Genomic DNA, 25,987 nt, shown 5'->3' on the forward strand with positions numbered 1-25,987 from the left:
AATCACTACAGCTTTCCGTTATACCATGTTCCCTCCGAGATTAGAATTAGGAAAGTAAATGCATTTACTAATCCATACATTGGAATGAAATGCGCAACTCTTTTTGTTCCACTGAGTCCCCCATCTCACTCCCTCTACCTCCCTTACTCTTTTATACTCTCTTTTACTTCTCTTTCACTCCTTGTGGTGCTCTCATGTGTATCCAGCAAGCTAAGCACGTATCCGCTGAAGCCGATGCCTGATTAAAGCCACAAACTGTACTATGCACAAGGAAAAGGTCGCCAATTGACACACGCTTTGCTTGCAAAGCCAGCTTAACACTATCAGAAAAGACATTCACTTCGATGGCTTGTAATGTTACCAGAAAAAAGACAGAGTCCAGGTATTGCCTTGAGCCCAGACTTTTGAGGATAAGTAAGGAAGATCTTCTGTCTACGCGTATGCTTTTATACGCTGTCCTCAGATGTTGAGAGTGGGAAAAATTCTGGAAAGCGAGGACAGCTCAGTCAGTCCTTTCTTCTTCAGTAGTGTTAAAGAGATTAACCTTAGTTTTACCTGTAAGAATGGATTTAGATTTAAATCTGCAATATAAGTCATAATTAGATATTAACACTGGATACAATGATACAGAATACAAACTTACATAGAAGGTGTTTTAGCTGCCTTGCTTCATTCATTAAGTATTTCTTCTTCCATTTTAGTTTGTTTAGTTTGTTGCTGCACAGCTAATCAATCCTGTATACACTTAAGTATTAAACTTTCTATAGTGGCAAGTAGGCCACAGTCCAGCACAGTCAAAGAAATGTCAATTTTATCTGCATACCCTCTGTTGTTTTGCACAAACTTGTTATTGCCCCTACACTACAAGGTACAGTGCTGTGAAAAAAGTATTTGCTTTCTTGATTTCTTATTGTTCAGCATATATTTAAGATCACAAAAACTCATTTTAATATTAGGCAAGGGTAATCCAAGTAAATACAAAATGCAGTTTTTAAACAATGATTTCATTTATTAAAGGAATAAATCTATTCATGGCTATTCAAATCTATTCAAATCAAAAACCCAATAAAAGGTTGTGCCACCCCTGGGAGCAAGAACTGCACTCAAGTGTTTGACATACCAGTGAAATTTTCACATTGCTCTTCTTTGGGGAATTATTTTAATTCAGCTACACTGGAGTTGGCTTCAGCTCCAGACTTTGACTAGGCCAGTGGTCCCCAACCTTTTTTGCACCACAGACAATATTTTCACGGATCGGCCTTTAAGGTGTTGCGGATAAATACAACAAAATAAAATGATACGACCAAGACACAAACTGTGGTATTTTGTAAATATAATAATGCATTCTAATTCACTGTGTAATTGTGTAACTTTATTAGCAGCGTCCTCCTGAAATGCGCCAACAACATTGAGAGTAACATCCTCCTCTCTGCCCCTTAATGCTCTCTGGTCGCTATGGTTACATGTAAATCTTTCTTCCAAAATAAGACACACAACTACAACACAGGAAAAGACCCTGGGAAAATGAGTTTAGATAAGAAAAACAAACCTGAAAACCATAGATTTCACACCCGAGCCTCAACTCTTGTGGCCTGGTACCAAACGACTCACGGACCACTGTGGCTCGTGTGTTGGGGACCGCTGGACTAGGCCACTTCGTTTTGTTTTCTTTGAGAGACTCAGAGGTGAATGAAACTGCATTTCAGATCTCTGTCGTGAGCCGAAGTCATGATTCCTTCAGTTATAGTCATCCAGGTCCTGAAGTGACATAACAGCCTCAGACCATCACAATATCTCCACCATGTTTGAATGTCTAACAAGTAGACACCAAGTGGACCAGAAAGTAGAATAATATTAAAGCTACATCATGCCGGTTGATGTTCTAGAAAGCTACTGCTTTAACTACATAGAACTGCTGGAGTAAATAGGTAGGGAGTAGTGATAAAGCAGCAGAGAATTATCACCAGACTTTGCTCCACTTACCTCAGAGGGATTTTATGTTTTTCAGCTAATTGTTTTAGCTTCAAAGCATCTGGAGGAGAAAGCTAAGTTACCAAATAAATGTGAACATAATGGACCATTTAACAGATTAATACATACATACATATTCCCACACACACTGTAGTAGTCATCTTCCTGAGAAATAGTTATTATATCTCTGTGGCCGCTGTTCCTGTAGATGTTGTATTACTTCATTTTCAGAGAAAACAGCTTCCACGCATATACGTGTTGGATGCTTATTAAAACTGCAGAACTGACCTACGTGTGACTGGAAAGCTAAGGATTAGAGACCAGGGATCATGGTGAGGTTCCTCACAAGTGCAAGAGAACAAAGGTGTATGTGAGTGAATGTGTGAGAGCAAAACTTCAGATAAAAGGGCAACAGCATTGCGATTTCTTTCAGCTTCATCTCAGAAACTTCAGGTTAATGCCATGTGGGGCAGTCATTCCCCCTACGCTGTTCTCACGCAGTGGAGGCTTGAATTGTTGGATGCAACAGAGAAGACTGTTGATTCAGGGCTCTGTGTGTATGTGTGAGAGGGGGGAGGATGCAATACCCTGTTTTTTTTTTCCTGTAAGCAAAAGTAGACTGATAACACTATTTCTCTCAAACTGGGTCAGGTTACCTGTACAGGGATCGATTGTCTCTCTCTGCTGCCCACTTTGAAACCCAGTGGCCAAAGAACTCAATCAAAGAGCACCCAGTGAGCCTGAAGACCAGGGGAAATAAATCAAAGATAAAAGTGTTGCATTGATCGCCTAGACAATCAATACAGTACACATACACAGCTCAGTGCTCTTTGGGATGGGCTTCATTGAGCTTGTGTTGCATAAGGTGACATGGAAATGGACAGGGAATTTCTCTGAATGAATACATGTGCACACATACTTACACACACACACACTACAGTACCCCAAAACAGTGCATCCAAATATAGCCTATTGTCACTCTGAGGACTCGGCAGTCCCAAATGAATAGCTGTTGGATCCACAGGAAGGATTGCGATACCACAAGGTGGAGAAGTAGAGAGGAGAGGAAGCAAGGGAAATAGGGAAAAAAAATCTGTTTTTGTCTCCCTGCGCAGGATTATGGAAGGTAATAATGTAATAACTGTGGTGGAAGTACAACAAGCTGTAAGAAATAAGAGCTGCTCCATTTAATGCTTGTTCTCTGTCCATCTACAGCCCCAGGGTATGTCAACAATTGCCTCCTCAGAGACGAGGAAGAGAAGGAAATCTTCCAGAGCAATATGCCATCTAAGCCCAAGCCAAGATTAGCTATTTGAAATCTTTTCAAATATTTAGTCTTTGTTTGATTGAGCTCTAGGCTCCACCTGCAGCGATCTGAATAGTCCCCAAAGGTAAAATCGTCGCCAATTTGGCATCCAACACGCTCAAGGTAAAACTCCAAAAATAAAGTAGCTGAGGGCTTTTTATTAGTGTAAAGTAGGAAATTGCAGTCTTTAAGAGTTTACAATAAATAATAAAATAGATGAGGGTGTGTTTTGAGCTGTGACCCTTCTTTAGCAGAGTATATTTCAGGGAGCTATGCTTGAATTTGAAATGGCCTGTGGAGTCTGCTGCAGAGATCCACAGCCGTGTGACCAAACCACTGACCTCCAACCTGCTGCAGTATAGTTGTGCGGCCCAAATCGATTCTGAGACCCTCCTCTTCCTCCTCCTCCTCTCTCCGTCTCATTATCTCTCCCTCCTCCCTCACTCAAACTGTCCCTTGTGTTAAAACGAAATAGGTTTGGGCTTGCTGCACATCCCCTGTTTGGCGTCAGACAGGCATCCCCGGGGAACACAGGCCTGTCTTTGAGTGATCTTCCGCTGGTTTTATCAACAAATCTCTGAGAGGGAAGAAGGGAGCCAATGAAAGTTTCCTCTGCCGAGGCACTGCTGTGTTCTGTGTTTAAAAAGAGGGCTCCTTCGAAGACTGTTCATTGTGATTATCACCAGGATTTCGCAAAATATACCGCAAACTGGGGACTTCGTCTTCATTAGCATGACAAAGTAGTTTTATCATTCTGCTTATACAGCATACTCGATAATAGTAAATTAGAGAGCGACTGAACAAGTGTTAATTAAGAGGGTGATGTCTTAATATTCTAGTGAATTATCAGATCAAATAAAAAAGCTAAATGTTTCCACAATCTTTAAGGACATATAGCGATCCTGTAGTGTGTGACATCATGCAACAGACAGAGGAATACGTCGCAGGACGGCGTGATAACAGGCATCCCACAGCACGAAAAAAAAGAGCACCAATTTGAGAACAGTGTCAGCCCGGTGTAATTGAATCGTAGTGACATTCTCTTGCATGGCAGCACTTATTCACTGCAGGGGAATGCACAAACAGTGGATTATCAGAATTACGTTCAAGCTCAAATTGGTTGTACGCGAGGATCTGCGTGTGCATGTGCAGCTCCTGAATTGCTCTGTCGATACACAGGTGCCTCCACGCTGTGTGAGTGTGTACGCGCTCATCGAGCTGTTGACCTCGGTGGGGCATTACGCAGCAACAGATAATGAGCTTTAACGTTCTATTTCATCTTTCTCAATAAGGAGGCACACAGCACAGACACCTCAGGGTCTAAAGGTCAAAGAAAGCAACTCAGCCTGAAAACAGATTACACAAAGCAGGCAAGCAGGTAATTATCGAGACAATCATAAATTGGAGGAGAGGTGATAGACTTTCACTACTTTAACAGTGCGATTGGATTTAGTGTTGGTGGAGAGAAATTATGCTTTTGCCATTAACACTCGATTCGAAGGCTGCTCACCTCTGAGGAACAAGGTTGGAAGTGCACGTTCAGAGAAATGCTGCTCTCCAAAAATGCTGTGCGTCATTAGCTCGACTAATTTCAGTGTTTGCAATGGTATCATTCTTGTTTTTAAGAATATAAGTGCGTGTGTCGAGATTTCCCAAAGTGAGAAAAACAGTGTGTCACTTTGACTTTCACACCTACGACGTTTTTTAATAAGGAGATTAGCGGATGAGGTTTTTAAAGATGCTTTAAGTGATTTTTTTTCAATGTTGTGGTTTTTGTTTCGGACACAAAAACCACAAAGATTAAAACAGTAATTATTTAAAAAAAATACTTTTTTAAAGAAGAGGCTGTTTCTGAGTTTCAGGGATCTTGAGTAGATAACAAACCAGTTATTTTCAACTTTCACTTGTAATATAATTGGAAAGAGACTTCTATCAGCTGCCTAATCACTTGTCACACTGGGAAATGAAAAAGTAGCCAAAAGTTTTCCCTTCTGTTAATTTTCATATCACGAGTATTATTTTGAGCAGTGAGCTTTCAAGGGTCTAATGATTGGTTGAACCCCATTAGGCTCATAAATGAGTTTTTAAATGCTTAAAATTACTGGAATTTTTTTTTCTATTAGACAAATGAATTCAGAGTACTTCTACAACTGGCTGGGCATGAAGCTTGTTGATGGCCAGATGTAGCACACGGTACGGAGGTTAAAAAAAAAGAACGAAAAGAGCTTGACAGCTGATTTGGCAACAACTGTTGTGCTTCACCTGCTTTCAGTGGCACTAAGACAAAGAAACATGCCACGGCTGGGTGGAAGTGAATTGAATCTGGCCTCTGAATCCAATAGATGCCCCACGCAGCCAGAGTGATTCACTAATGTTTTGTTCAGCTTAATTGAGCACTGTTCCTCCAACTTTGCCTCACATCTTCATTCTGCATCTAATAGCCACAGCTTCCCTTAAAGTCTAATTACTGTTACTGGCAAACGTAGGGCAGAACAAAAAAAACCTTTAAGATATGACATTGGAAGACAGAAAAAGCCATCGAAAACAATGCACTAATTCAGTGCTTCATTTTTACTTGTCAATTAATTTACTATTATTATGAACCAGATGAGCCAGATCTTTCAGTCAAATAACCAAAGCCGGTTTGCTAACACAGAAGCATGTATCCTCATCCATACACAGAGCTACTTGATTTCTTATTGTTTCAGATCATTAAACAAACCTTAATATTTGATAAACTGAGTAAATATGAAATGCAGTTTTCAAATGATGATGATGTAATTTTTTAAAGGAAAGAAGCTATCCAATCCTACTTGGGCCTGTGTGACAAACTATTTGCCCCTTAAACCATATAACTGTTTGTGCCACCCTTGGTACCAAGAACTACAATCAAGCATTTGCGATAACTGGCTCTCTTCTGAAGGGTTTTCAAGCATGAACGATGTGTTTGAGTTCATGCCAAAGAATCTCAGTCGACTAGGCCACTCCTAAACCAAGCTATTCAGAGGTGGACATGCTGTTGTGTTTTGTATCTTTGCTGCGCTAACTTAAGTGAGCTTGAGCTTCAGGGCACAACATGATGGCCAGACATCCTGGATTTTCTGGTAGAGAGCAGAGTTCATGGTTCCTTCAATGAGAACAAATCTTCCTGGTGATGGAGAAGCAAAGCAGCCTCCGACCATCACACTACCACCACCATGTTTGACTATTGCTATGATGATTTGTTATGAAATGCTGTTAGTTTTACACCAGATGTAATGTGACTCAGACCTTCCAAAACCCTTCATCTTTTGTGTCATCAGTCCACCGAATGTTTTCATCAGAATATTTTTGGCATATGTGAGACGAGCTTTGTGTTGTTTTTGGTCAGCCGTGGTTTTCTCCTTAAACTTTCCCATGGATGCCATTTTTGCCCAGTCTCTATCTTACTTTTGAATCATGAACTCTGACCTTAACTGAGGCGAGTTAGGCCCGCAGTTCTTTACATGTTGGTCTGGGTTCTGGATGAGTCACTGATCTTCGATCGTCGTCTTGGAGAAATTTTGGAAGGCCGTCCACTGCTGGGAAGCTTCACAGTTTTCTCCATTTGTGAATAATGACTCTCACTGTGGTTCACTGCAGTCCCAAAGGCTTAGAAATTACTTTGTAACCCTTTCAAGACTGATAGATGTCAGTGACTCACTTTCTTTAGAACGTGGCATGATGTGTTTCTTTCTGAGATCTTTTAGCCTGCTTCACTTTGTCAGACAGGCTCTATTTAAATGATTTCTTGATTCAGACAAGTAATTACTTTTTTACACAGGACTCAGAAGGATTGGAAAGCTTTTTTTAATGAATAAAATCATTATTTAAAAACAAAATTTTGTATTTCCTCTGGTTATCTTTGACTAATATTAAAATTTGTTTAATAATCTGAAACATCTAAGTGTGACAAAAGAAAAAAAGATCAGGAATGGGCAAATACTTTTTCACAGCACTTCTAACACTAGCCACATACCGCACAGAAAAATGTTCTTCTGGCCATTATATATACCCAAACCCGCCACCCCAACCCTGTCTGTTTCCATCACCTGCACAGAGGGTCCTGGTGACAGACCTTCCGTAGCTCCAGACAGTTGGGTTTGTCCTTATCTTTATAGGAGCAGTCGGGCACAATTGTTTGCCTGCGTCGCTCAGCGCAGCCTGTAGTCTGGCAGGGGCAGAAGAGCAGCCGGTGGGTGAACTCACTGGGCACTCGGTCTAAGAAAGTCCTCAGGGCCTTATGGCAGCGCTTCCTGCTGCAAGTTTCTCCCGGTTTGAAGTCTGCTTTGCTGCATATGTTGATGTAAGAAGCACGTTGCCTCTTGCAGCTCCCATTTAAGTTGCATGCTTTGGCTGCATCAAGGCAGGGGTTGCAGTCCCTCTCTGTATCAGGACAGTGGAAACCTTTCTGGGTCACTGTGACGGCTGCTGTTCATAAAAATACAAGAAAGAGAACTCTGTCAGTTTATTAAGCCCAAAGAGAAAAAACGTTTACACTTCGATGATTAGTGTCACATGTCCTGTCTTTGGGTAGAAAACATTTCAGTTAAAAAGAAGTAAAAGCCTTCACGTCATGTCACTGCAAACTTATAAAAAAATATTTTTATTAGTAAAACATGATTTTACTGAAAGAATCGTCAACTTTTTATAGCTCCACATTTACACAAAGGTATCCTCACAACATTAATAAAAATGCATTTGTGAAATGCATTACAAACTAAATGAACAAAAAACATACATCTTATCTTTAGATTGTAATATTTTAGTAAACGCACACTCTCTCACAATGACACGTTAAATGGCAAACAGTAAGAACAGCAGTGGAGAATTGAAAGATTTCAACCGTGCCAGCTGAAAAACTGATCTTAAGTGAGGGTGTCAAGCATAACTGGGCTGCCAAAGCGTCCAATCCCACTGGACGGCTTTGTATCCAATGGGATTTGTTAAAATTTCTGAAGGGTGGGAGGGGCCTAATTGTTGGAGTTTCTGTAACAGGGTCAAGAAAGGTTTGAGCTGGAAGTCTTCAAGAACGGATCCCGTTGTGAGTGTGACTGTTAATTTCTTCTGAGCCAGAATCATCATCAGTTTTACTGCACTCTTACTGACAAAGACATTACCGATTGTCCGTAACACCACACACTGAGGATGATTAAGCCAAGGAGCCACGCTGACGTGTTTCTCTGCTTTATGGCCGTAGCATTTCGTTATAATAACAGCAGAGTGACTGGATGTGGAAAAGCTGAAACCCACTGGTGATGATGTACTTATTTTTCTCGAGGCTTCTCGGGCTTCCCATCATCTTTGTGTTTTAAAGAAATGCTTTATTAAACGTCCCCATTTTCAGATTTTACTTGTACTCTGACACAGTTGCCGTAAAGCATTACCCAGTATGCTACCTGTCTTGACCAAGCATCTGTGCGAGAACTGAGAGGAATAAAAATCTTTCCGCTGAGCCTCTGACTCAACATCATTAATCTGATATCGTTTAGATTTGGCTTGGCTGCAAAGTACCATGAACAAACAAAACAATAATCCTTGAATCTCTGATATGTTCCTCTGTTTCTCCTACCAACAGTAAGCCACCAGAGGGATACTAGCAGCCAGCTCCATTCACTCCAACTGAATTATTGATTTAGTCTGTTTCAGACCTTGAGTGAAATATGAATAAATTAATATATGATTCCAAATGGATGGATAAATGATCTGTTTCTAGATAACAGTATGGCACGATTACCATCATATTAGTACATCACAATATTTACCTCAATTTAACACTAATAATAGTTACAATTTTAAGTTATTTAACAAATGTAGCAAACAAGGACTCTTCTATCATACTCATTAGTTTAATGGAGAAATGTAAAGCAAGCTGGCATCCCTGGGAAAATATTGACAAGAGCTTTTATTTATGTGAATGCTGGCAAATGGGAAATAGCAGTAAATACTGTAGCATCTGCTCAAGACATGGTAAGCTCAAGCACTTGAAATGACTGCTGTAAACCCTTCACGCTTAATCCACTAATCTAAGATCGAGTCCCCTCATTTATTTCTAGTGTCATCACAAACTAAGACAGTGCAATCACTGGTCAGCACACACATGGAAAAAAGATTACATCATTAGTTATGTTAGGAGGATGTCCTCAGATATACCACAGCTGCAGTAAAAAAAAAAAAAAAACATGCTTTTCTGAGATATAACAGTAATAAAGCAGGTTCATGTTCACTTGTGGCACCCCTCTCTTGTATTCAGGGTATATTAGAGAAGTTAACCTGCCTACCCTGTAGATAATGATATTTCAGAGGTCGTGGCAGCTTGGTGACACTCAGAGAGATTCATCTCTTATTCAGCAGAACCAATCTCACTCTGTGTCTATCAGACAGCCAGGAGCAGGAAGAAGACCATTTATTTTAGAGGTGTGTGCTACAGAACTTGTGTTGTTTCCAAGTGGTGCATCGCACATTATCAATCCTAGAAATGGGGATACATAGAATCACATCGCGACACAGGGGAAAAATAAGCAGGCCCACCAAATTAATGATTTTGTCGTTTCAGATCACATCAGATAAACCAAAACTCACAGCCACTGAAGAATAACAGAAGTAGAATATCAGGGGTTCATCACAGAAAGAAAAAAGCACGCTTAATCTAGCTTTCAGCTAACCAGGGCTTTCATTTAGATGAATCAAGGTTAATGTAGCAGGCGCACTGATAAACGGTCCGGGTGTTAAGAGAGATGTCCTGAGTTCAAGAGATGTAGGTGTTCAGAGCAGTGCTGTCTTTTCCAGTATTTGTCACAGACCGGGGGGAAAGCTCTTCTTCTCTGTTCAAATATTGAAAGCATTAACCCGACAAACCGATATTAAAATATACTTGAATCATCTTATTTATCTTTGCACTCTCTAAAGGGGAGAGGATAAACACTCCTCAGCAGATGTCAGACAGCATAGCACCCTCACTATTTGTTAGTCTAAGTGACTGAAAGGCAGACGGAGTTGCGTTCCGATCGTTTACTTATGTGACTTAGTTGATCTGTGAATATACTGAGACATGAAACAAGAGCTGAGCCAAGCTTGGCTAAAGAGGGCCTGAGGGGCGGGGGTGGGGGAGAGGTTAGCGGGGTGGCTTTCTAGTGGTTCAGGCTACATTACACTGGGAGTTTACAACTGCTAAATCTCTCCTGGCCATCTCCAGGCTTTAATGTAGGCCACTGAGGGGGTCCGGGATGAAAAGAAAATAGGAGAAGGATGAGCTACTAAGATTTATCTGACCAAGCAGGGCCGAAGCCGCTTTGGAGGCTGTAGCAATGGAAGGGTTTTTTTTGTTGCTGTTTTTTTTTTTTTACTACCTTTGATTGGGGAACTGAGATTGAATTTAGTGCACAACCCAAAAAGATCTCCTGGGGCGAACATAAGATACGAAGCCCAGTTGATGGCTCTGACGTGCTTACACACAAACAGGATGATAGCAAGAGCGGGAGGAGAAGAGGAAGGAAGCATCGAGTTGAAGATGGGAGGGGAAATGTTTCGGTGTTGTTCTACAGAGTCATAATTGATTTTCCAAGTGCATTACAATGGAAGTTTTCAGCAAACACATTCTGCTATAATGTGAGGCGAAAGATGTTGATAAGCTAATGATACGAGACGTACAAAAATGGAAAAAGCTTTAAGAGGGAAGAGAAGGCTTGAGCAGTTGATTACAGGAGCTGATCATGACAGATAGAAAGATGAAATGGGAGGACAGAGAATAACAGATTGGACAGCCACTTACAGAGACAGGCTGGAGAGCTTTCAATTAAGTCATCCTGATTCAGAAGAGATGCGTGACATTTGCTCAGAATAATTAACCCAGCACATCAGCAGTGCAATCAACAGCTCTCACCATCACAATAATCAACACCTATCTATTAACTTACCTTGTTAGTTGTCGTACCATACATTAATGAGTGAGCGAGGACGCCAACTGAATGACAGACAAGTGGATGGGTTGCACTGGCTGATTATTATTGTAGATACTAGAAATGCAATCAGTGTCATTAAGGACAAAACAAGTCGTAAATATTGTGCTGCCTTCAGGCTGCACGATCGTGTCTGTGGGGATGTTTTAAGCGCACAAGTGCAGGACAAATGCCATGTATTAAATTGAACTGAGGGATGCAAACGTCTTTAAATGACTGTTTTGTGTCGTAAACAACGTGTGTCTCAGACGCCGTGCTCCGGTTTGCTGTCAAAAACTCTCAAAGCGCTGTCGTCACTTTGCGATCTTGCTGTTTGACTGTTAATGGGCTTTTAATAAGGATCTCTACACTGTGGGCATCATAAACAAGGCTCCACTGATGGCAATGTGGTGGAAACAACCATCTATTCTTTCTGCACGTATAGCACATGCGGGCAAAGAAGGAAAGATAAGGAAAAGACTAAAGAGAAGGATGCAGGGGGATAAAATGTGCGATAGGAGACATCTACAGGAAGACAGATGGAGAGAAACAAAATTACTTAAGACCTTTGGTTCAGTGAGAAATAAAGAAAAAAGGGGCATAATAAAAAGAGAGAGAGAACAAGAAGTGGACAGAGCTTGTATAAATGCAAGGAAGTGGATAAAACATTCGTGTAATCAGTATCACGATTTTGATACTTCTTCCCCAAAGAGGAAGCGATCTTCTTTCCCCAGTAATTGCTCTCCGTCAGCCTAATTTGAATTCTGCATTTCATATATCATCCTATACTCAAGGGACACTACGCTGCAGAGGGAAGTTCAGCCCAGGTTAGCAAGAAGCTCTTGGCTCTGGGTATGTTCTCAGTAATTAGGAAAGGTGCCACAGTTTGGATTTAATACAGCCCTGGGTGAGCGCGCGAGAGCTTGTTAGGGAAGTCTTTAGTCTGGACCCCGAGGAGCATGTCAAGCATTTCTGTGTCAAAGGGCTCATCAGTCATTAGTTCTATTCTCCATGTCGCAGTGGGGTTTTCTATATGGAGGAAGATGGTGCACCAAATCTACAACATCATCTCCCTAAGCCCTTTTAGCCAAGTTAAACGTGTAGATGTCATCATTCTTACGGATCAGCTGAATGTCCCCAGGTATCATGGAGAAATTGTTAAAAAGAGGAGATCTTGTATAATCACATAGAAGCAGGATTACCTACCTTTATGTGAGAATAAATGTGTGTGAGTGGAGGTGGGAAAGTGATATCCAAAGGATCTCTAAATCATGGCAAACACACTTCTAAATACTTGAGATGTTTCTGTTGCCTTCAAGTGACGTTTCCTAGTATGAAAACGCTCAGTGACCCTTGAGTCTACCTCCTGTAGTCTTCACTGGCTCTGATGCAGAATTTGTTCAAGTCTAACAAAAGTGTATTTAGGTCAGCCTGGCCAATATTGTATCAAGAATCTTCTTGTCTCGTCATTACCAGCACACAAGGAGGCAATAACAAAACTTACTAACAAACTGAAACATTGCTGTTTACTGTTATTTATTTCTGACTTGTTAATAAAACGCTGACTATTAAAAAGGGCATCTGATAAGTGTGCCTGCAACAACTCTCATTACTGACCCAGAGAGAGACAAGCTCTGGCTGGACTGAGGGTGAACTGATTAGAAAATCCACACAGAATAATGAAGCATATAAACAAAGTAATATATATGCATGGAGGCACAACAGCAAGCGTGCACAAAACGAATCTTTCACTAACAAACACATGCAAAGATACATTCTAACACCCCCCACCTCACCCACCATTACTTAGTGTTTGTGTATCTAATAGTAATTGTTATAGGGTGTATGAGGACAATGTGAAAATGTCAAACATTTCAACAGCATGCTGAGCAGGACTGTTGCCCCGTTCCCTTTTTCTCAGCTGTAGAAACAGCTTTCTGGATTTAATTGGATGGTAGGCCCACGGAGCCGAGAGGTGAGAGGCTTAGTGCAGAGAGTTACAAGGTCTAACTAAGGGATGTTAAACTTAATTCCTGCAGGAACCTCTCAGTGCAGGATTCGCTGCTACCCTCTGTTCCTAATAAGTTAATTAACTCACCACCGAGTCACTGAGAGCAGAATATATTTCACAAGGAGCATATTAACAGTTACGGTCAATGATATCTTTGCATCCTGTGTGTGATACGCCATTCATCTGGGGTTTGGAGAGGAGATTCTCTCTCCCACCTTCGCACCTGGTGTCTTATTGATCTGAGGACAGGTCTTTGGAGTTGTAACTGAGAAAACAGAGGTTATGGATCACAACTCTGGTTCAATGTACAGAGCCTGTATTGGTATAGAAAAGAAAACGTTATCTGTTGCAGCTTTAATCAGCATAGTGATCAGCAGGTTGAAAGGTACAGTAAGTGTCCTTAAAACAGTTATATCGGCAGAAGCAGATTCCAACTCTGAACTAGCAGAACTTGCTGGAGCATTTGTTTGTCTGTTACTGGTAAGTGTGGGTTGATAAACAAATAAAAAAGTGTCTTCCTGTTGCCCCCCTCTTTCTTTGATTTGCTAGATTCCCCGTGGTGCTAAGCAGAATTTGATTAGAACAGGGAAAGTATGCATTTCTTATTACTTAGGACTCAACTCTTAGAGACCCAAAGAGGATTGGATTTGGATGGAAAACTGATTATCAACAGATTTCCTCAGGGTAAGACTCACTTAGCTTCCCCTATCATTTGATGATGAAGATCCTTCTAGGGACAAAAAAACCCACTGCATGCACATACTGCTGTTTATGTGCATGTAAGTCCCGATGTACCTTTGTGTCCAAGCTTTCTACTAAAGATCATGCGGTTAATATGTTTTACAAGTAAGGCAATTTATGACTTCAAATTAAAAGTTTGAAAAGTGTAAAGCATTGACTGATTTGCTCATGATGTGCTAAACTAAATCTGTCTCAAGTCAGATTTAGAGCAGATGAGCAAAAAAATCAGAGCAGGTGTAAGATGAATAATGACTAGTTTATTATGCAGATGATTGTGCTTAAACAATATTGTTATTACACATCTTGCATATTTACTCAGTCTTTTTGTTGTTGTTGACCTGATAGCATCTGTGAAGTGCATCCTTTATACATCCTTTAATTTTGTAGCACAAGCTTTTTTTTCTGTCACAGAAATTGTTTTCAGCTCAGATGCCATAGAAAACAGAGCTGCAACTGATTAATCACTTTCTCTCATGCCTAATGACTTGTTCAGCCACTCTAAATATTAGCTGAAATATATATTATGTTGCATAACTTATGGTACGATGATATATCTCAAAAGGGCTTTTGAGAGCCCTATCATTGCTGGCAAAGTGAGGACATTCTGTCATTCAGAGGTTCATGCTTACTTCAATGTCCTTCACAGCTTAATTCAGACACACCGACCACAGTGAAGGAACGAGCTACAACACTTGCATCATATTCTGCGCAATGCGTAAAATCTGACACTGAATCGTGTGACACATACTGACAGATCAAACTATAATTATGATACTGTAGCTTATAAACTGGAGGTTTGCATGCCAGCTCACCTGTCTGAAGTGATGTTCACATTGTCAGTTACTTTTAAATCCCAATCCATGCAGTTTCTGAGAAAAAAATTCTTCTTATTACTAAGGAAGTAATTAATGGTGTTACAGCTCTTGTGCCACAATGTGTGAATGCACCCAGCTGTCTCACTCTCGAAAAAGACTTCTGTTAACAGCTGGAAGCTAAAAACTAACTACAGCTCCTGTTAAAAAAATATCAATACTTATGATTTTTTTTTTCTCACAGAAGCAAATTTGGGTGTCTAATAGCAAATGCTTTCTTCCCGTGAGATTAGTATTTAGGGCAAGGTGTGCCAGTTTATGAAGCCAAAAATGTACATCTAACTTTAAGTTAGATTTTGATTTTCAATTAGAAAATGTGTCTTTTCAGAGGAATTGACTGCTTCTATCAGCAGTATAATTAAAAAAAGAACTGTTTAACCATTATTGACTGGGCTGTTAACATTTCCTAAAAGCGGCCATATTTTTCAGTGTTACATGTCAAATGACAAAAGAGATGAAATTTAATACAAACGCGTCTGTCACAGTTTGACATGAACTGTGGATGCATGAAAGTGAATTCTCTTATTGTTATAACGTCAATAAAAAGGGCCACTGTGGGCTGTAATTTGAGAAACTTAGGTTTGGGGGAATTTTCAAAAACAATGGCAGGAGAGACATGCCCAGTTAGCTGTTAATGCATTCATCATGCATCCTTCTGGTATACTAAAGGTGACAGGGTCACTGTGCACAGGGTCACTGTAAAATGTAAAGAAAAACAGAATGCAATGAATTACAAAGCTCATAAACACATATTTTAAACACAATGTAACATAGAAAATATATCAAATGTTTAAACTCAGAAATGTTTGTATTTCCATAAAAATCTTGGCCATTTTAAATTTGATGATAGTGACACATTTAAAAAAGCTGAGGGCAGAATAAAAGGCTTGTAAAAGTAAGTTGTACAAAAATGAAACAGCTGAAGCAAGATTTATCAGCCAATTAGGTTAATTGGAAACAGGTCGGTAGCATGATTGAGTTTGAGAGAGGCAAAGTTTCTCAGAAGTAAAGATCAGCCAAGGTTCACTGAGCTGGACTTTGAATATCTCACCATTAACAGGACATAATAGCATCAAATGATTCAGAGAATCTGGAGACACATCTGCCCTACGAGAAGGCCAGATATCAGTACTAGATGTCCATGAGCCCTTGGACAGCACTGGATTAAAAACAAGTACATTTTGTCATGGAAATCACTTCCTGGGCTCTGAAACACTTCCAGAAATTACTGTCTGTGAACACAGTTCACTGTGCTGTCCACAAAGGCAGGTTAAAGCTCTTTCATGCAAAGAAGAGGCCACATGTGAACATGATCCAGAAACACTGCTGTCTTCTTTTGGCTCATTTAAAATGAACTGGGGAGATGCGTAAAACGGTTTGGTGGCCAGACAAAACCAAAAGTGAAAATTGTTTTTGGAAAACATGGACACTTTCCTCCAGACTACAAAGTAAAAGGATCCAGGTTGTTATCAGCATTCAGTTCAAAGGCCAGCATCTCTGTCATCAACAAAGAACAACCCAGAACTGTTGAACAGCTTAAATCCCGTATCAGACATGACTGGGACAAGATTACTCAGCTTCCTCAGAAATGCAGAATTTGTAGTAAGTTACAGTAATCTGAAGAGGGAGATATTTTATTTCAGCATGAAAATAATCACGGTGTTTAAAGTGTTTAAACAGAAATTATTAACACATTTACATGTATATACATATACATGTAAATGTATATGTATATACCTTAATCGATTCTGACAATTAAGGACACTGGAATGTACTTAATATGAGTTTTTTTTGCTCACTACCGACTTTGCGGCTTTAAATATATTATCTCCCCCTGCTGGTAATGCAAATTTGGCATATAGTAATGCAACTTCTGCAAGCCTGTCCATTTCACGTTTTGGAGATGCAAAGCGTGAAATGGACCCGGTAGACCAGCGTGTCTATTACACGGTTTCCCACGATACTGGGTTGCTAAGGTGGTGTAACCTTTTCCAGAAAAGCACATTCATCCACATCAAGCAGGAAATTTTTGATGATTAATAGAAAATTAATCATCAGAAGAGTGCATGTCTGTAGGGGACTTATATTCCTTCTTTAACTTCTCTTTAAAGCATTTTGCTCGGATAATTATTTTATTTTTTGCAAATTTTCACACATTTTCACAACTATGAGTTTCTACCAACTAAGCAGGTTAAGAATACAAGTTTAGCATCACCAGACTTGAATGCTGGCCATACTGCATTCACTGAAGCTGTCGAAAGCACTCCCGAAGGAAAATACTTTCCATAGCTTTCCTGCTCCACAAAGGAACACTTCCACTGCTCCCCTATACAAACCTGGCTCCCTTTCAATATATCATCTCCTTCATGAGGTAACCACAACCTCTGCCCTGAACTGACAGCATTGCCTGTGTCATTAGTCATAGGAGTGAAAAATATCTGCCAATAACCTGACTGTTTAAGCTTAATGTGGACAGGTGTGCAGGGGGGAGGTATCATACCTTGTGACAGAAACCAGACTGCAGGAGCCAGACCTGGTCTCTGCGCCAAAATGTGGCAAAATCTATCTGACACTGAACTTGATGGATGTGACAGGGAGCATGTTTGTATCAGCTGGATGAGGAAAGTTAAACTATGCCAAGCTATGCTGTGTCACATTAAATATAACTAGATGTATCTTTAAAGCAGTGATAAGGTCAAGGAAGAACTTTATTGCTAACCTAATTTCCTCATTGGCACATTTAAAAAGCATTATTTTTAATTAATTTGATCACTATACTGTCTTTTTTCCCCCACTATAATTTTTTACAATAAGCTTACTGTCAGCCAAAAGCCAACATCAAAGTGACTTAAGCCTGTAGTCTAAGAAATGCCCACCAGGGGGAGACGGCTCTGGTTGCAAAGAAGTTAAGTTGTATGGTTGTCTACAGGAAAATTACCCCTCTGCCCACTTGATCTATAACCTCAAATGGTAAATGGCCTGTATTTGTATAATGCTTTACTTAGTCCCTAAGGACCCCAAAGCGCTTTACACTACGTTCAATCATCCACCCATTCACACGCTGGTGATAGCAAGCTACGTTGTAGCCACAGCTGCCCTGGGGTGCACCAATAGGCAACGGGTGAAGTGTCTTGCCCAAGGACACAACGGCTGAGACTGTTGGAGCCGGGGCTGGAACCGGCAACCTTCTGATTACAAGACAAACTGCCAACTTTTGAGCCACGATCGCCCTTGGCGATAAAGATAAGATTTCATGATGAGTTTATGGTCTCAGTTGTCTTTCTGAATACAACGTGCAGGGTAAGCTTCATCTTGGCTGCCCTACCTTGTGACTGACAACCATCTTTTGTTCGAGGGGGCTCCAGTACATGATATGTGACATCGCAATAATTATGTCCACCTTAAAGTATCAGCAAAAACTGTCAAAGTCAAAATATGCTTTTTTGTGATGAGGCATGCTTATAGCCTGTCACGTTACAAATTAGTACTAACCTATAATCACCATCCCTCTTTTGTGATGAAAGGTGCATGGCAGCGGAGGAAAGGAGGATTTAGTAAATGCCACCATACTGCCATCACAGCAAAGAGACTGGTGTTGACAAGGACACTTTATTCAGCCCGAGATGCAACTGTGCTGAGCACTAAGGTGATGAAACATTGCTGATGCAGGTGCACAGTGCCAGCAAAGCCAGGGCAAGAAGAGCACAATTCATCTCTGTGTTTCTGATGAAACCTTACTCGAGTACATTGTCATCACTGTTGCTGAAAAAGAAATATGGACACGCAAAAGTATAGTCACTGACCTTATTTCAAGGGACAGATCCCACAGGATTAAATTTGCTATTTGCTCTTTGTCTTTTTTGTCTCTGTGTGTACAATGCAAGCAAACTGCATGTGCATTCAAAGATATGCAAAATCAGGCTATGACTACACAGTCCCATTAAAAGGAGCAGCTTGTGTGAAATAGTTTTCCAGGTATCACTCGGGGCAATGCAGAAACAGTCTCCATATGTTCTGTTTCATTTTAATTCAGTGTGAGTGCATATAGTAGTACAGAATTCTTCTTTTATTCTAGCACCACTTATGTCCCTTATCTCCCTTCCACACAAAAACTTTTAAAATAGCAGAGATTATTTTTCAATTTTCTACCTTTCCTCTTGGAGGGTGTAGATTTCCCTGTTCTCATCTGAGAACAATCCTAACCAGATATCATATATTCCCCAAGTCTCTATATAGTTGAACATTTATAGACATGATTATGAATACTTTTGTTTGGTTTAGCAATCAAAGGGAGAAGTATTTCCATAAAAGAAGTGTGTAATTACTTATCTGTTTGCCTGTGGTTTTATGTCAGTGCCACAATCAATTACCCTGCCCTCAGAAATGATAAATAATGAGGAAAGCTTGTGGCTAAACAGATTTTCGAGAGCAAATCCAATATTTCACCTTGAAGCGAGTAGAGGAAACAGCTGAAGCAAAATGGATAGAGTAATGAGTCCCTGTTGTATCTTAATATGTCTAGGTGCATTGTACTGTATTTTCTTTCAGGAAGGGAGTTGGACTTCTAAGCTGTTAACTTTTCTTTCTTTCTTTATTCATTCATTTTTTTGTAACCTTGTGTGTTTTATTATGTTTTTGACAAAAAAGAATTAGCTCACAACAAGTTATCACTCTTAAAAGTACATTACGGGAAAATCTCTCCACTAGATGTCAGTGGTTTGCAGACCCGTCAAATGAGAGTTTTTTTACCCTCAATTCAGGTGCATAATCCTTGCTACGGTAGCTGCTGTAGGACAGATAACTCTGGCTGTTGTTCATCTGCAGTGAGGCTGTCAGTCTGCAGTTTACCTCAGCTGTCAATATGAGTCTATGCCAATTTGCTCTCGAGGCTGTAAAACTTTGTGGAAGTAGTCCAATACGAGTCAGTGAGTCAGTGAATCTCACTTTTGTCCACTAACAGTGACACTGAGGTGATTTGTTAAGGATATCTTGAACTTTTCTATAGGTAAGTGCTGCTGTTCTTTCCCCTGTTAGCTGCTGTTAGCCTCTGTTAGCCGACATTAGTAAAACTTTCTTTGAAGTTGCACTAACATTGTTGGACTCTGACACTTTCTCATACAATGTGAGAATGTGATCATACTATTTATAAGATTTTTAGGATATCTGAGCCTAACATTAGCTGGAATAATGTGAGCTTATAACCAGTTGTTTGTTTAGCTAGCTTGTTGTCAGCAGTCTGGCAGATGTGAGGATCGAATGTCTAATTTGCTCAAAAATAAGTAATTGTCATAATATTGGGAATAAATAAGTCTGTTTATAAAAGTTTTTGAGTATTACAGCCCTGAATTCAGTTCAGGAAATGAGGCTTTAAGTGAGGAAAAAAGAAGAGGATAAGATTTTATTTACTAACTCCAGTCAGTTCCCTCACCTGCTGTCTTTTTTTGTATTTTTGGACCCCCTTCCAAGATTAAAAAAATATAGGTAGGATCCTTCGTATCCTAAATCTGAAGTCCATACACAAATTGAAATTTGTACCATCTTCTCTAGCTACTTACATGAATCACGATTAGGTGGAACAACAATGTCTATCTTCCCCACTGTATTCAAGATCGCAGGGCAACATCATGGCTTCCACAGACCAGCAGTCATTCCTCACTAGTGAAATAATTTTAAATTTATGAGAATTCATCAGTTAGTTAGAAGTCATAATTAAAAACGAATCAATGTATATTTAATTGTACAATATTATTATTAATTAGCCATAAGTGACAATAAAGTTGTTTAAACTGGGAAATTCTCAAGCTAATAATAATTTATATATGTATTAAAGTCACACTGTTTTCATGGTGTGAGCTGAGATTGGTTATTTCTACTTCCAACTGTGGTTAACATCACAATTAGTAATGAGTCTACATGACTTGAATGACAACACTGTGTACTCTTTGAGCTTGAATCAAAAAACATGAACACAGAGGCAGATTTCTTGGTTATTATTATAGACTCAAACAAATATTGTGGGTTTCTAAATTATAATAATAAAGCTAATTAAAACAGAACCATGAATATTAAACAACTAGGAAGATGGCAGAAATGTGATGACCATGAGCCTGGTTTTTTTTTTCACCCTCTTTGTGTTTTTCTCTTTTCTCTTTTATGATTCCCTGTGTGTATCTCCCAATTTGTATGCATGCACCCTGCATGTCTCTTTTCAGGTAATTCCTCCAAATTTTTTATATATATTTATATTTTTCATTAAAATTGAACATTTTCTTCAGTCTACGTGCTTTTATATTTGGCTCCTCTTGCTTGAACAATGAACTAGATATGATAAACATTTGGTAAACAAAGTTATTTTATTTAGCAAACAAAACTCTGAGTTTCATTTGACTTCAAGCAAAGCATCATGTAACAGCTATGTGTAGCGTCAGCCAGTAGGCTGACCCCATTCACAGAGCACATGTTTATGCTGATGCTGGATGTTGATATTCTATTTATATCTTATTTATGTTTTTATGAAAAACATTCACATGCTTTAACAGACTCACACCACAATCAGACTCAATTTCATGATTCCTCATGCCGGCAGTTTTTAAATGAATGATATTTAAGTAAACAAAATTAAGTACCTTGTAATGATAAAGAGGAAAATGACAAACAGTGGGATGAGTGAGGAAGTAAATCAAAAAGCTAATTAATGGAATTGACACGCAGTTCCATTAATTATCACTCAACCGAATAGTATTTCATACACACACACACACACGCACTACAGTGATTTAAAACTTCATTTTTTAATGGCAATTTTCTTCAGTTACTTTTTCCTTTGCGGTATTTTTCAAGTTCAGTTCAGTTCAATTTTATTTTAAGCATGTGGCTTCACAATCATTACAAAATGTCATTCCATTCTTTTGTTTGTAAGTAAACACTTATTAGTCCCTACCTCCTCAAATCTTACCTCTCATTGATATAATTTTCTTTTAGCCTTCAATTAAACAAACAACATATGAAGCAAAAGTAAAGCAAGGACAAAACAAAACAAACAAACAAATAAACAAAACAAATAAAGTGGTAACGTTTGCAGATTCACAAATTATGAGACAAACAAACTAAAACACTATTACGAACAACATTACCGCCCTGGGTTAACCCTGTTTTCTTCATTCTTATATTTGTTAAAAATGTGTTTTTTATATTTCATTTTAAACTGGTTTATGTTGTTACTTTCTTTAATTTCTTCTGTTAGACTGATCCAGAATTTAATTCCTGCTATAGTGATAGACATACTTTTTAGAGTTGTTCTAGCACTTTGTATTTTTAAATTCCATTTCCCTCTTAAGTTATACCCCCTTCTCAGTTATTCTGTACTTCATACCACGATTAGTGAAATTTAATGCTGTTGTGACCTAAAGACAAGCAAAGACCCCTTATTCACACCCTCCCCTTTTTAAACTCTAATTACTAAATTTGAACCAAAATGGCATTACTCTTTGCATGTAATTGATTGACTCTTGACTCTCATATCGACATAGTTTTTTATTGTCATTATGATATCATAAATATGATTACCTTTTTAGCTTTAATTTTCTAACGTTTTTTACATCAGAAAGTGAAGCCAAGCCTGAGCAAAGGCTTGCAGCATTACTAGTATACTTTTTGATGTTTAACTGATTCCGATCTCCCATTATTGATCCCACCAGTCTGACAAGTGTTATTATTTTGTTTTGCAACATTCTTCAACGAACTCGCACAGAATTGTTGGGTAGCTTTGTATAATATTGCAACATCTCAACCTTGCTGTTGTGAATGTGTGCTATATAGATTAAATTAATATTTAATGGTATTTTGCCTATAGGAGGTGCAAGAACAACATAAACTGAAAATATCATAATTCAACTGTCATGAGCTTGATTTCATTTTTTTTAATCTAAAGCCAAACTAAAACCAATAATAAATCAGGATGACTTCATATAACCATAAACATGTGTGCATGTTTCAGTCACATTTTCTACTATTAAAGTAACAAATTTTGAGATTTGTGCAGCCTTGGCAGAAGTATGCATTTTCAGAATTTTTTAGATGTACTTAAAACAGGGAAGGCAGTTTTCTATCATCTCTAAAAACTCCAAACTAATCAAAGCCAGCACTTTTATATATTCTGGTCTCGCTTTTTCAATATATCAAACAAACCTATTTTCAAAAACAAGTAAGGCACTACTGATTTAAAGCTAAGGGGATTATGCAAAAAGCGTGTCTTTCTTGTACCTCCCAGTTATAAAACAAAGGAAGATACATCAGCAAAGAGAAAAGGAAAATGTGCAGTCTTCAGTGTTTGTAGATAGCTTTTGGCTAAAAAGAAAAAACCCCCGAAAAGGAACATAATCTGGAAATTTCTGTCAGAACTGAATGAAAGAATATGACTGAATTTTCAAGTGAGTGTAGCCTATAGCTCCAGCATTAAACAGAAATCCTTTTGTGTCAAGTAACGTCTATACTAATGCATGCTTCTCTGCAATGCATTTATTATTATATCGGTGTCTTTTAAGATCTGCACTGATTACTGATAGAGTGGCCATAGTAACTAGTGCATTAGAGAAGCTAAAGCTCTTCTGTTGAGGGCCAGGCTGTTTAATTAGTAAACCAAAGAGGAAATCAAACTGAACGCACAATCAATAGCTGTGGGGTGGTGCACTGAAAGTGTATACTTTAGCACACACAGCCAAAAAAACCACTGTATGCTGGACAGCTTAAACAATAAGCACCCAATTTATCCAAAGGCAAGGACAGATAACTGGTAGATGGCCAATGAGGAACGAGTAGCCCACTGCACATTTTTTAGGCCCTATTAAACTTATATTGCATTCTCTCCAGAACAGCTATTAACCTAACATTTCCAGTATTATTATTATTAGACACCAATCAGGAACCACAATCATTCAGTGTTCTGCATTCTCAGCCAGGACAGGTGGCTCATGTATGTCCAGTTATGAGCCAGTCTCTTTCTTGCATGTACAACATGCACACCTACACTAACAAATACTTGTGAGCAAGTAAACTATGAAGAGACCACCAGTAAAACATTTGTAACAACAAACCTAAAAAGACTTAAATCAACCTGATCTAGAATGGACATTTTAAAGACGCTAACAAAGGAAAAGTGGCTAAAGCTATCCAGCGCTCAGAGTCAGCCAGAAGCTAGCAGCCTCGGTATGAGCAAAGGATCAAGGATCAAATAAAAGGAAAATTATAGAAACGAGTAAATACAGAAGAATTGTGTGCCTGGTGAAGTTAGAAACATACTGGAAAATGATGTAACTGTGAATGTAGCTGACATTAGTTTTGTTGTACATATCTATTGCATATACACTGCTTTTGTTAGGTAATGATGGGTGTACAGAAACTCCAATAGTACAGTTTTCAGTTGTTTAAGTAAGAGAAAATCCTGCAACTTACGGCATTTCAGGAGCTGTTTAGTTTAGTTTAGTAAATTATTTTAATGTAAAAAATAATATTTTGGGTTAAAGAAAAGTAGATTTTTGTTGCCATATGCCATCATCATAATCATAATCAAAATCATAATCAACAAACCTGGCATGTTAACGCTGAAAAAAAATCGGAAATCAAAATCCCCTAAGAAATTTTAAATCTGGGCATTATTATAAATTCATCATTTTGTTAAGATCAGTGTTGTGATACCTGAAGAGATGGAAGCCAAACGGCTTGTGTCGGGGTGCCAGTTGGGTGCAACAGGTTCATATGGAGATAAGTCTTCCTTGTCTTCATCTAAAACAACAGTAAGGATGAAAAAAAAAGATTAGTTATTGCTCAAAAAGACCACAGCTCTACAATTAACTGAATCATCAGAAAATATACAACACATAGGAATTCATCTTACCCCCAATATCACAGAATATACACAAAATAAAGCAAGATTCAATCCATATCTCAAACTTTACTGACTCACACAAAGAACCACTAACAATAAACTCTTTTGATTTGAATTTAACAGATATTTGAAAGCATGACTTTGATTTAAATGTAGCATTATCCTTGAGCAATATATTTTTGACCAACAACAGTTTTAGACGTTTTTCATCCTCAACAATGATTATGTTTCTCAATACTCATCTTTTCCATGTATGGTCATATTTTCATATTCTGTTTGTGGATGTGCTAAAATAATTTGGGGAAGGAATGCAGTTAGGGGAATAACAGGAAACGAGCATATTCCTTCCTCGGTCACTTCAACTCAATGGACTATGCTTAAAGAGAGTTAATGAAAGGAAATGTTACTGCGTCCAACTGCCAAGAACATGTTTCCATTTCTGAGAATCTCTAAGATAAGGGAAAATTGATGTGCAGTAAATATCATAAGATAATGACAAATTGCTTCCAAGCTCCAAGAATTTTTACTTGTTTTGAATATTGTATAACAGAAAAAAGGTCTTTATCTTTTGTCATTCCCCTGTGGGGGTGGCTCAGTGCTTCAGCTCCTCTGCAATAAAGGACATTTCTCTTGCAAGATTGCATCTGTTGCTGTTTTAATTTTTACTTAATATATTTTCTGATTCTCCACGACAGGAAAAGAAATGTTTGTCATCATCACATTCTTTGCTTGTGGAGCATTTGTGCCTGCTTTGGTTTGATTTGGGAGAACAGCTGAAGGACTAAAGCATAAGCAATGCATCTTTCCTGTTAACAATGTGTTGGCTGAGCTGTTTTTATGAAAATAAATAAATAAATAAATGAATAAAAAATAAAATTAGCACTCAACTGACTGAGTCTCTCCCATGTGCCTGCTTCTCTGTAGGCCCTAATCCCACATTTAAAATTCATAGCCATTCAGTGTGATTGAGACAAACCCTCCAGTGTGTAATAGCTTTGCATTCGGATCCTAACAGAAACACAGTGAGGGTGTTATGAGGAAGGCTTGGGGGCCTGCTGCTACAAATGAGAAAATCCGTAACCTGTTGGTAAAAGACTACGCTTCTAGGACAACCAATCAGTAGATCCAATCAATAGATATGGTGCATTTTGTTTATCAGCACGCTCTTCGAGCATTTCAGGAAAATGTGATGCAATCTGAAAAAATGCTTTCAGCTAACTGCTGTGATAATAGGTAAGACTATTGTAG

The 25,987-nt window shown here is 38.8% G+C and overlaps 1 protein-coding gene across 4 annotated transcripts in view; it reads right to left on the reverse strand.

Moving 5' to 3' along the window:
* LOC309718246 (GDNF family receptor alpha-2-like) overlaps window positions 1-25,987 on the reverse strand; it is a 67,212-nt gene that overhangs the window by 25,454 nt on the left and 15,771 nt on the right. For 3 of the 4 annotated variants that reach the window (XM_082553310.1, XM_082553308.1, XM_082553311.1), the window contains exons 3-4: window positions 24,550-24,636; window positions 7,348-7,726 (exon numbers count right to left, since the gene is read on the reverse strand). In XM_082553310.1, coding sequence (XP_082409436.1) covers window positions 7,348-7,726; window positions 24,550-24,636 — 466 coding nt within the window. The remainder of the gene's footprint in view (window positions 1-7,347; window positions 7,727-24,549; window positions 24,637-25,987) is intronic. The other variant, XM_082553309.1, reaches the window with a different exon arrangement.

The sequence above is a fragment of the Aulonocara stuartgranti genome (assembly GCF_965226115.1).
Source record: "Aulonocara stuartgranti genome assembly, chromosome: 12".
In the NCBI taxonomy this organism is placed as follows: domain Eukaryota; kingdom Metazoa; phylum Chordata; class Actinopteri; order Cichliformes; family Cichlidae; genus Aulonocara; species Aulonocara stuartgranti.